At 39.0% G+C, this 12,934-nt stretch overlaps 1 protein-coding gene across 2 annotated transcripts in view; it reads right to left on the bottom strand.

Moving 5' to 3' along the window:
* Positions 1–12,934, bottom strand: part of TRANK1 (tetratricopeptide repeat and ankyrin repeat containing 1) — a 75,900-nt gene that overhangs the window by 43,020 nt on the left and 19,946 nt on the right. For both annotated transcript variants that reach the window (XM_067470197.1, XM_060781673.2), the window contains exons 5-9: positions 10,992–11,110; positions 10,004–10,087; positions 8,790–8,928; positions 7,566–7,697; positions 187–357 (exon numbers count right to left, since the gene is read on the bottom strand). In XM_067470197.1, coding sequence (XP_067326298.1) covers positions 187–357; positions 7,566–7,697; positions 8,790–8,928; positions 10,004–10,087; positions 10,992–11,110 — 645 coding nt within the window. The remainder of the gene's footprint in view (positions 1–186; positions 358–7,565; positions 7,698–8,789; positions 8,929–10,003; positions 10,088–10,991; positions 11,111–12,934) is intronic.

Here is a 12,934-nt window from a genome sequence, read left to right as displayed (position 1 = left end):
ATAGAAAAACAGATGGGAAAGATTTAAACCTCTCCCACTTGAAAGTTGCTAGATGCAATCTAGATTGGGGTTTCCTTTTTCTGGAGTAAACAAAAAAAGGTAAAAAGCTATATACCACACCCTAAATGCATGAAATAATTTGACTTAATCACAGCAATAAATCGAGTAAGTGTCCCCATTAAGTACCTTCTGACTCCTCTGAGCATGACATATTACTAGCCATGTGCTTTTTGATGACAGATAGAGCCTTGAACTTCTTGTTCTTTTTGAAGATATCCATAGCAGATCTTGCCTGTGCATCACAGATCTTCGGATCTACCCCAGCTTCAAGCAGCATCACTACATCATCTACCTGATCTAAAATGCAAGACAAAATAAAGTTATCCTCTTTGGATCTATCACAGTATGATCTGAGAGTCACAGGAAGCAAGAACCTATCAGAAGAACATGATACCTCTGAGAAGAGTATGTTACACAACTGTTCTGAAACTGATCCGATGAGTATTCATAGTAATAATAAATTTTATTTGTGTCCCGCCCCATCTCTCCATAGAGGACTTGGAGCAGCTAACATCATAAGAGGCAAGTATTCAATGTGTAAAAACACAACAATTCAGTCATTTAACAATCATAAACAATGCAACACAGTACCACACTGAACAGTGCAAATGATGTTAAAAGGCATATTTCTATTTCATTCCATATTTCTTGAAACCTTAACTTAACCATCTGCTTCTCCATATGCTTGGGTGCACAGAAATATTTTAACTGCTTTTTGAAGGAGGGAAATGAGGGGGCCATTTTGATTTCCTCCAGAAGGAAATTCCAGAGGCAGCAGGGGGTGGGGGCAACTGCAAAGAGGCTCTCTCTTGTCCCCACCAGCTGGATTTGAGACAGAGGTGGGAGTGTGAGGGGAGCCTTCTCTGATTATTGCAGTGTCCAGGCATGTTTGTATGAAGAGAGACGGTTGGGCAAATAGTCTGGACCCAAACCATCTAGTGCTTTAAAAGTAACAACAAGCACTTTAAATTTTGCCTGGTAGCAAACTGGGAGCCAGTGGACCTGCTGTAGTATGGGAGTTGTTCTCTCCCTGTACAGCGCTCCAGTATCACACACTAGGTCAGGAACACCTTTTCACCCAGCATCAAACAGAGTCCAGTGGCTTATTTACAAAGGGGAAATACAAAAGGGAAGAAGGTATTTCCCAAAAGGCAGTAGAAAAGATGCTATAAAATAGCAATAGTCCAAAATACAAAGATCAATAGTCCAAAATGGTAATGTCCATGACAATTCAATATATCAAAATATAGAAAATCCAAGAGCAAGATAGATGAAAACCACAATAATAAGGCACATGAAAATCCAAGGAGTCAAAGCATAGTCAATAATCCATAGCATGAAAACAAGAACTTAAGCAAGGCAAAAATCCATTCAAAAACATAGGCAAACTTGGTTAACAAAGTTGTCTGCTCTGAAAAGTCCCAGGAATCAGAACTCAAGTTTGGCTCAAACTTGACCCAACAAATATGAGATCATTTTTTTGCCCCTGTGATCTCAAGGACTGTTTCTCACTAAGTCTTTCGGACCTTCTCATTAACCTTTCCTTAGCTCTTTCCGTGGGGAGCCCTAATCTCTTATCACAAAGTAACTCCCCATCTTCTGAAGGCTGAGAAGGCCCGAAAAACTGATTCTCAAGAGAAACATCCCTGTTTTTTCTGCAGCTGTTGGCCCTGGCCTGTCAATGTGATCTATGGCCTACATTTCTGACTGTGGTTCAACCTGAGGAACAGACATATACACAGTGAAAATCTCATCCTGTAAATCAGAATCCCCAATATCCCCAGCATCTTGCTGCTGAGCCCCAACATCTGGTCAGTAACCTGACAGCTGAACTTTGCACCAGTTGAAGCTTCCAAGCTCTCTCAAAGGCAGTTCCACATAGGGCTCATTGTTGTAGTCCAGTCGAGATGTAACTAGGGCATGCAATACCACAGCCAAGTCTGGTGTCTCGAGGTACAGGCGTAGCTGGAGCACAAGTTTTAATTGTGCAAAGGCGCCCCTGGCCACCACTGACACCTGTGGCTCCAGGGTCAGTGATGAGTCCAGGATCACCCCCAAGCTGTGAACCTGTGTCTTAAGGGGGAGTGTGTCCCCATCCAGCACTGGTCGTATCCCTATACCCTGATCTGCCTTGTGACGGACCAGGAGCAAGATGGAGTAACTTGGCTACATAATGAGAAGACAGGAATGTTTGGAGAAGACAATGATGCTAGGGAAAATGGAAGGAAAAGAAAAAGGGGCAGACCAATGGAAAGATGGATGGATGGTATCCTTGAAGTGGCTGGCTTGACTTTGAAGGAGCTGTAGGTGACCATGGTCAACAGGGCGCTTTGGCATGGGCTGGTCCATGAGGTCATGAAGAGTTGGAAGTGACTGAACGAATAAACAACAGGAGCACCTCTGTCTTGTCAGGATTTAATTTCAATCTATTTGCTTTAATTCAGTCCATTACAGCTAATAGACACCGATTAAGGAACAGAATGGGATCCTTGGCTTTTGATGGAAAGGAGTATGGAGTTGGGTGTCGTCTGCATAAATATGACACCAAACTCCAAAACTCCGGATGATCTCTCTCAGCGGTTTCATGTAGATATTAAATAGCATGGGTGACAGAATGGATTCCTGAAGAACCCCACAGACCAAAGGCCAGGGGTCAAACAGGAGTCACCCAGCACCACCATCTGGGTTCGGTCCTCCAGGAAATTCCAGCAAACTTATTCAAGTTAATTCACCAAGACACTCTTGTTTCTCATTTGTTCCTAACCAAAATTGATGCTAAGCAATACAGACTATTGTGTCAAAAAGAGAAGAAGCACAAAATTATGGCTGCCTCACTGCAAGTTAATGGAGTGTATTACATGCATCTGTTAGCAGATAACCATGGCTAATCCATTAAATAGTAATCACTAAACTAGAAATTTTAAAGTTGGGTTATCAGTTAAGTTAAACATACATAGTACAGGCAACAGATGTTAGGACTATGGCTTTTTCCATTTTTTTGTTCTCTTTCTGCAACATCTGAACATTTATTCAGCCTTTTAGTTCCTTTAGGTTTCATGTTTTACTCATTACCACTCAAGTGGGAAGGAAAAGAAATATTATGACAGCCAACTAAATTAATGGTCCGAGTCCCAAGTATAAACAAACAAACAAAAAAAGAGGTCCATGAATGACTTAAAGTGAATTAAAATACTACTTTCTTGCTGGAAATAGATACATACTTGCTCGCTGCCAACCAACAGATGAAATAAAGCATCCAATTTAAAACTAAAATCACGACACAATATTTTTGTGAGAAAATATTAAGAATAGAATGGCGCTTCAGCACAAAAGCCAAACAAACTTTCACTCTTGGGATACCAACTCTTACAGATTAGGTTAGGGGTCCAGGACCCCAATGAAAGTGAAAAACCACATTTTAATAAATGGTATTTTTATTGTGTTTCTTGTCTGTTGATATTACTTAAATATCTCTATCTGTGTGTGTGTGTGTGTGTGCGCACTTCCTGTATGTGTGTGTGTATATGTATACACACACACATACATATATACACACACACATACATATACATATACACATGCATACTGCTTTTTAATATGGAAACAGCATAGAATTGCATTGGAAGATGCAGAGATTCACAGAGAGAATGTTTTAATCCAGTGGTTCCCAAACTTACTTTGACTAGGGACCACTCTTCAACATTACTACCAAAAGGGTTATTAATCAATTTTAGTCAACTTAAGATTCGTTTTGGTTATTTGGGATACAGATTCAGAAAATTTATTTATTTATTTACCACATTTATATACCGCCCCTCTCACCCCTGAGGCGACTTGGAGCGGTTCAAAATTTCATTGGATAGACCACATCAGCTCTAGTTTCTGATACAGAACATATGCCATCCAGTATTCACCATCTGCTTGTCCACAGAAAACCAGATTTAATAAGCCTCGGCACTGGTTTTGTGGGAGCAGTCACTTTCGTTGCAATGGTGTAGTAACAGTGAGGTCACGGACCACATTTTAGTACTTGTGGACCACTAGAGGTCCACGGACCACAGGTTGGGAACCACTGTTTTAATCAAATCTGTGAATAATTACATCCACAAAAGTTAAAAAATGCAAATGAGGGTTGACTGTAGTTCCAAAAAGTATTCAGTTCAAGAAGTTATTGTAAAAATATTTCTACAAAAAAGGCATTCTAAACAATGGTATCAATAAAGCAAAAGAACAAGTAGATAATGGAAAGGGGTGGAAATACACATCTAAACAGAGTCTGGATTATTTTCTTACTTTATGGTGTATCTCTAAAGCAATTCCAGTTCATTCTAGTCCTCTGGTAATGCAACTTCCAGTGTTCTTGCTTTCATCATGTCTTCTCTGAGTCCTTTTCCAGAACCCCACTTCCTAGCTTCTTCTGATTTCTCGCTCTTTTCTTTTTTAGATCTGAACTCTCCATGAACGAATCAAATCGCTTACACCAACTCTGTTCTTGCCTACTTCACTTATATGTACTACTAGCCATCCCCTGCCACACGTTGCTGTGGCCCAGTCTGTGCATATGTGTTTTGTGTCTGTATATATGTGTGTGTATATATATGTGTGTCAACTTATATATATGTGTGTGTATATATATGTGTGTGTGTGTGGTTTTGCGCATCCATTGTAATGTATTTTTTGTTTTTTGACTTTTTAAGTCTCTTCTGCTGTGTTTTTCAGTGTTTTATGAGTTATGGTCACTCGTTGGCCTGATAGGTCTATTGTCTCCAAATTTGGTGTCAATTCGCCCTGTGGTTTTTGAGTTATGTTAATCCCACAAATGAACATTACATTTTTATTTATATAGATCTTGACTTTCTCATTTCTTTATTGCATCCACACTCCCAGAAAGTGAGTATGGTTAAGTTTCTATTTCCCATAAGCTCTAGGTTTCTTTTCCACACTATATGTTTCTGTTTCCTCAACTGTCCTTTGCAAAGTGCCCAAAAAAGGAAACATCCAAGCAACTAAAAAGAAAATACAAGGACCGCATCTATAGTGATTATTTAATGCAATTCAAAGCTAGCTTCATACTGCAGTGGCCAGTCAAACTCCTACAAGAGCACATAAAAAGAAAGTCCTTAAAGTGCATCAGTGTTCTGTAATCTGTGTAATCAACATCAGGGCTTTGAACTGGTTCCAGAATTTCCTATGTAATCATCTGCACACAAAAAACCCCCACTTTCTTCCAAGTTGAAACTGCATTAAATTGTCAGTGTAGAAGGAGCCTGAATGCCTTCATAAGTACTTAGTTGAGAATAAGAATGACTCCTGTATCCACAGGAGACATTCTCATACACCTTTTCATATTCGTTATTATCCACAGGTTCTGGGTGATATTGAATAGGATAAGCTGTGGATAAGAGTGAATCCTATATTTTGACTACAGGCAGTCCCCAAGCTATGAACAATATAGGTTCCATAGGTCTGTTCTTAAGTTGAATTTGTATGAAAGTCAGAACAGGTACATTTTTAAGTGTAACTCCATATATGTGTGTGTGTGTGTACGCATTGAATAGCACAGGGCAGGAGTCCTCAAACTAAGGCCCGGGGCCCTCCAAGGTCATTTATCTGGCCCTTGCTCATGATCAACCTAAGTCTGAAACGACATGAAAACACACAACAACAACAACAACAACAACAATCCTATCTCATCAGCCAAATCAGGCCCATACTTCCCATTGAAATACTAATAAGTTTATATTTGTTAAATTTGATCTCCATTTTAATTATTGTATTGTTTTGAAGTGTTTTTTTTTGCACTACAAATGAGATATGTGCAGTGTGCATAGGAATTCATCCATGTTTTTTTCAAATTATAATCCGGTCCTCCAACAGTTTGAGGGGCTGTGACCTGGCCCTCTGTTTAAAAAGTTTGAGGACCCCTGGCATAAGGAAAGGTTAATACCTTTGTGGTATTTTGTTCTGATATTTGTGCCCCTGTTCAGAAGGTTTCACTTCACTTTCTGTCTCTGTGATAATTGCATTTTGAAAAATTGACTTGTTGAGGAAACAAGGATTGGTGGCCAAGCTTCAGTTGAGACCTGTTCCCCATGATTTCTCTTCCTAGGGGTAGATTTCTCTCACTTCCTGTTGTCTCATCCCCGTTCTAACTATAAGTCATTTGTAAGAAGGATGTTTGTAACTCAGGGACCGCCCATATGTATGAGCTGAACTGCATGGAGGGCCTAGAGAAGTTCACTAACACCGATGGGAAGAATAGTTTTGCGAGTGTGGGTAAGTGAAACCACAGATATCAAACTGGTAGATAAGGGAGTCATGCCAAAACAAAAGTCACTTCAAGTTATTACAAAAACAATGGTAAGTACACTGAAAACCCAGTACCATCTAGGATTTCTGTAGAAATTGTCAAAATTAAATAACATCAAATTGAGAGAGTAAATTAGAGTATAAGCTACAATAGATGAAAGCCACTATACTAATGCTTCATTTTCATCTTACCTTCATCATGATAGACAAGGCAGGAGACCAGATTGAAGCCAGGTTCAGAAAGGGGGCTGTATGATGTGCTTAGGCTCACATGGGTAATATGCGGTCTCCCCAAATATCATAGGATTGCAACTCCCATTATCCCTAAAACGTGTTCTGCAGACTAAAGGTGACTAGAATTGCTATTCAACAACATCTTAGGAGGCCACAAATTCTTCATTTCCGTCCTTGGGTTATAAAGAGGATTTTTTGAACTCTAATGTTCATGAATGGGTTCTGATAGTATATTGAACTTGAAGAGTTCTACCCAGAAGATGCAAATTAACTTGCTATACTGTTATATAGAATCCTTACAAAAACATGAAGTGGCGGCAAATGAACAACTACATACTATGACATACACAATCATCATTCAGGAACCAGCACTCTTTCCAAACTGTGTTCATTCTGTTTATTCTTTGTAACTCACTCCACTGTTCTCGTTCTTATCATAACAGCAGAAGATGTTTTAGAACATAGTCCAGAATATTTTGCACAAGTTCAACTTAATTTGGAAATCATTAGGAACTTACAACATTCACTACGTTATACTGTTTCTTTAACATGTCTATACATAATTTAGTCCTATGGTCACTTTCTGATTTTCTCCTCCATTTGGTAATCATGTAATTTCCCCATCTGCTTCAAAGAAAAAGGACATTTTATTTTGTTCACAGTGATCTGCCAAAATTGCTTTTGCTTTTGGTGAATGCTTGGGTTCTGCCTCCCAGGTTTGCACAACCTTCTGCCAGAAGAATAGCAAAACCAGATTCTCTTCCAAAAGAAAACTATTTGGGCAACATTCCTCCTGCTCATGACAGACCAAGCACCCTTAGAAGGAACAATAATTTAAGACATCTTTGATGCATATTCAATTATTTTAACAACTTCTTCCTTAAATAAAAATAACCTTATTTGAATCCTTAACTGGAAAAGGGGGGAATCAAAGACAGTGCCGACTTTTGTGTTCCACTTACTGTTCAAAGGATATCCACTGGATATGGATGCTACAACATGGAGAACAGTAAATCCATCTTCATCTTGCTGGTTGATAAGATTTATCAGTTCAGGCTTATATCTCAGTAACCATCGGAAAAGCTGATTTCCTTCTGAATAATTTAAGAAAATACAACATGATTTTTCATTTAAATTTAAAGGTCATTACAAGATTAGTCCAACTAGATTACTAACTGGAGCGACATACAGGGAGCATACCACCCCCCTGCTGTGTCAGCTCCACTGGCTGCCGATCCACTTCCGAACTCAATTCAAAGTGCTGGTTTTGACCTATAAAGCCCTATACAATTCTGGCCCAGCTTACTTGTCCAAACGCATCTCCCTCTACATCCCGCCTTGCAGTTTAAGATCATCTGGGGAAGCCCTGCTTTCACTCCCACCAGCGTCGCAAATGTATCTGGTGGGGACAAGAGACAGGGCCTTCTCGGTTGTGGCCCCCCGCCTGTGGAACTCGCTTCCCAATGAGATAAGACTGGCCTCATCCCGCCTGTCTTTTAGGAAGAAATTAAAATTGTGGTTCTGGGACCAGGCTTTTGGATAGCAGGCATAATAGCACTTTGGATATGGAATTCAACTAGAATGGGGATACGGCTGACATTACTGTTTTTATGGTTTTAATTAATGCTCTATTTATTGTTTTAATTGTTGTTTTATTGTGTTTGTTATATGTAATGGCCTCAAATTGTTGCCAAGTGTAAGCCATCCTGAGCCCCCCTTCAGGGGTTGAGAAGGACGGCTAGAAATGCTAGAAATAAATAAATAATAAGATTATGATATATATAGGAGGGATGGAATATATAAGAATTCTGGGTACTGTTCCATTATCTGGGCAGAGGACATTAGGGGGCTCTAGAGAGAGGGTGAGTTGAAGGAGGAAAACTATTTCCCCATGTTTCTCCCCCCCCCCCCCCCCCCATGTCCTTGTTCATGGAAACAACCCTCATTTATGGTATGGGAAGTAAGGAGGGGAAACAACCAGCAAAAACAGGGGAAATGGTTTTCCCCCATACAATGGACTATCCTTCTCTCTCTAGCGCCTTCTAGTGGCCTCTGCCCAGACAATGAAACAGGCTTTGTTAATTCAGTGACAAACTAAAAGCTATTGATGTAAAATTCCTCTTCAAATTGATATCGGAATCCAGGCTATCATCCATTTCCGAAGGCTTTATATAAGATTCACTTACTTGCTTTGATACAAAGCTTCATGACAGCATGAAGGGGATAGGTTCCAATACTCTGTATATTTGCTCCCATGGAAATTAGCCATTTCACTAGTACAGGCATCTTTTCCATCTTCTCATATTGACCAAAAACAACATATTTCTGGTTGAAAGGAAACAGAAAATGCATAGTATTGGGTTATACTTGGGGCACATTGAATTACATTCTTTTGCTACCAACATAACTCAGAAGAATAATATAAACAAAAAGGCTATGATCCAAATAATTTTTTGATTTTTCATTCAAATATTTGGTTCCCACCCTATATTAGGAGCCCGTGGTGATGCAATGGGTTAAACCCTGTGCCGGCAGGACTGCTGACCAAAAGGTCGATGGTTCGAGTGCAGGGAGTGGGGTGAGCTCCCGTCTGTCAGCTCCCCATGCAGAGACATGAGAGAGGCCTACCACATCCTAGTGTCCCCTGGTGTCCTTTCAGACAGCCAATTCTTTCACAGCAGAAGCGACTGACATGAAAAAAAACCCCTATATTACCTGAAAGTAGATCAATGTACCAGAAATTCAGTTTCACTAATTTAAACAATATTAAAACAGAATATATTGTATAATCAAACAATGTGACAGGTTAAAACAAGACTACTGAAATCAGTTAAACTAATCTGAAATAATTATAACTGCAACATATCTGAAGATTTAGGTAACACCACTTAGGTTGCAAAGGCTTTAATAAAAAAAGTAATGTTTTCTGTTGGTGCCAATCAGGGTGCCAGAGAAAATAATGTCCTCTTCCATATACTTCCACACTGTATACTGTAGCCCACCTTCTGCAGACCTCAGACAGGTATATGTAAGGTGAGGTCCACATAGTTTCAAATTTAGATTAGTAGCCCAGATCAGACAAGACCGGGCGTGTTCAGGGTATAAAATCCTCAATTTTATAAACCCACATTGTAAAACTCAATAAATATTATTAATTTAAAAAAATTAGATTAGTAGCCAACTTACCACCAACCTTCAGTCCTGGGAAATTCAACAATTGCTGCAATAAGCTGCTAAGAGAGATTCTGCAGACCTTTCTGGGTTTACCCTCTGTCTTAAAGGAGGAATTATTTACCAAAAACACCTTCTTATCAGTGTACTTTTTGATAGAATCCACCTGTTGATTCTATGCATTCAACTAAGCCTAGTAAATGATTTCGACTGAAAGTTCAGGACTAACCTCAAACAGATCCCTGAGTGATACATTGGTGACTTGCAGATGCCTTGGCAACTTGTCTTTCTCAGCAGCCAACAACAGACAAGACTAGGAGAAAAAAACATACATTTTAGGGGTGAGCATATGCTCTCTAAATATTAACTTACAAATACGTTTAGATTTCATGTCTTTTTCAGATCTCTATGAGGCGTGGTGTCATCCTTCTATATAATCTATATAAATAAAAATGTAATGTTCGTTTGTGGGATTAACAGAACTCAAAAACCACTGGATGAATCGGCACCAAATTTGGATACAATACACCTATCAGGCCAATGTATGTCCTTCACTCAAAAAAAAATGATTTTGTCATTTGGGAGTTGTAGTTGCTGGGATTTATAGTTCACCTACAATCAAAGAGCATTCTGAACCCCACCAACAATGGAATTGAACCAAACTTGGCACACAGTTCTCCCATGATCAACAGAAAATACTGGAAGGGTTTGGGGTGGGCAGTGTCCTTTGGTTTTGGAGTTGTAGTTCACCTACATCCAGAGAGCACTGTGGACTCAAACAATGATGGATCTGGACCAAACTTAGCACAAATACTCAATATGCCCAAATGTGAACACTGGTAGAGTTTGGGGAAAACAAACCTTGACATTGTAGTTGCTGGAATTTATAGTTCACCTACAATCACAGAGCATTCTGAACTCCACCAACAATAGAATTGGGCCAAACCTCCCACGCAGAACTCCCATGTGGGCCACAGCAACACATTGCAGGGGACAGCTGGTGATATATAATGAATGTGTTGAGCACACACATTCAGAAGAAACCTGTGTCAGTTTATCCAATATTAAACAGAGACTTCATAGCTGTGAGATCCAAAACCTTGAAGCAGACAGCTTCCAGAACTTCTAATCATTTTTCTAAACTTCTGCTCCATTTTTAAAGAACCCTAAGTTTAGGAGAAGGAGACTACCAACATTTACAATGGTGAGAGACGTACCTGCCACAATCCTTTCCTTGCCAGCTTTTCAACCACTTGTTGCCAAACATTGGGACTGTAGTGTCCATTCACAATCTTTCTACAGATGGATAAAAAGTCCAGAGTAACGATTCTTTCATCTGCAGGGAATGCAAAATAAAATAGACCTTTTATACAGTACATTCTGTTATAATGCTTGTAATTTGTCATGTGGATTGGCAATAAAAAGATTAGTTACCGTATTTACGCGAGTACAAGCCGACTCGAATATAAGCTGAGGCACCTAATTTTACCAAAGAAAACTGGGGAAAACGCATTGACTTGAGTATAAGCTAAGGGTGGGAAATGCAACAGCTACAAATAAAATTACATTGATGGAAGCATCAGTAGGTTAAATGTTTTTGAATATTTACATGAAACTGTAATTTAAAATAAGACTGTCCAACTCTGATTAAACCAATATTCTAACCATCTTCAATGTAAATGTGCTTATATATCCTTCTAATAATAATAAAGAGAGTAAAATAATGGAAATCTAATAATACCAATAACAAATAGAGTGAAATAATAAATGTAATAACAGTAAGAATAAAGTAAAGTCAATGTCAAAGTAGTCAATAGAATAAAAGAATGTAAATGTAATAATAATAATAATAATAATAATAATAATAATAATAACAACAGCAGACTAAGCACAATCTCTGACTCTGCAAAGGCTCTGGCATAAACCAGTACAGGTGGTCCCGGTGGTCATTGGCGCACTGGGTGCCGTGCCAAAAGAACTCAGCCGGCATTTGGAAACAATAAACATCGAAAAAATCACAATCTGTCAACTGCAAAAGGCCACCTTATTTGGATCTGCGCGCATCATTTGAAAATACATCACAGTCCTAGACGCTTGGGAAGTGTTCGACTTGTGATTTTGTGATATTAAATTCAGCATATGTATCTCATTTGCTGTGACATACTGTGCTTTTGTGTCAGTAAAATAATAATAACAAACTAAAATAATAGACACTGTTGAATATAGCCTTATTTTTCCTACCAATTACCCAAGTCACTTCCTCTAATAGGCCCCGGAAATGAACAGCCACAGACCCATACCTATTATTGTTGTTGCCTGCTATAGCACTGCACTTAATTCCTGGGCCCCCTAGAATTTTTGAGCTTGCACTAATCTTGATCCAGCCTTTTAAATTGCCTTGAACAGGCAGGATTACTTTTTAATATATATGTTACGGCGACAATTTTTATGCTTATATTGTTTTGTTAACCTTATGATGATGTTATTTGGAAACCGCTCTGAGTCCCCTCAGGGAGATAGAGTGGTATATAAAATAAAGTTGATTATTATTATTATTATTATTACTATTACTATTATTATTATTATTAAATGTAATAATAATAACAGAGTGAAATAATAAATAACATTGATTCAAATATAAGCAGAGGGGGGCTTTTACAGGCTTAAAAAGGGCTGAAAAACTCTGCTTATACTTGAGTATATACAGTAGTACAGGAATACTACTCTTAACTGGCAATAATTTATTTGTTTACAGTATTTATATTCTGCCTTTCTCACCCCGCAGGGGACTCAGGACGGATTACAATGTACATATACAGGAAAAATTCAATGCCTTAGACACACAACATATATAGACAGACAGTCAGAGGCTATTAAACATTCCAACTTTTTCTGGCCACCAGGGGAGTTGTCGCTTCACCGTCCATCTGCAACACTGATGAAGTACTTCCTCATTCCCCCGCATGCTCGCTGATTTTTATGGCCTCGTAAATTAGTTAAATTAGCCTCCCTACAAAGTGGTACCTACATTTCCTACTAGATAGCTGCAACTGTCTTTCGGGATGCAAAGATCGACAACAAGCTACACAAATTTGGTCGGAAGCTCACTCTGACACGGGCTGCCTTCGAACTCATGACCTTTCGGTCAGTATTGATCTTG

The sequence above is a fragment of the Anolis sagrei genome, chromosome 6 (assembly GCF_037176765.1).
Source record: "Anolis sagrei isolate rAnoSag1 chromosome 6, rAnoSag1.mat, whole genome shotgun sequence".
NCBI lineage: Eukaryota > Metazoa > Chordata > Lepidosauria > Squamata > Dactyloidae > Anolis > Anolis sagrei.
This window is presented reverse-complemented; position numbering and strand designations above follow the sequence as displayed.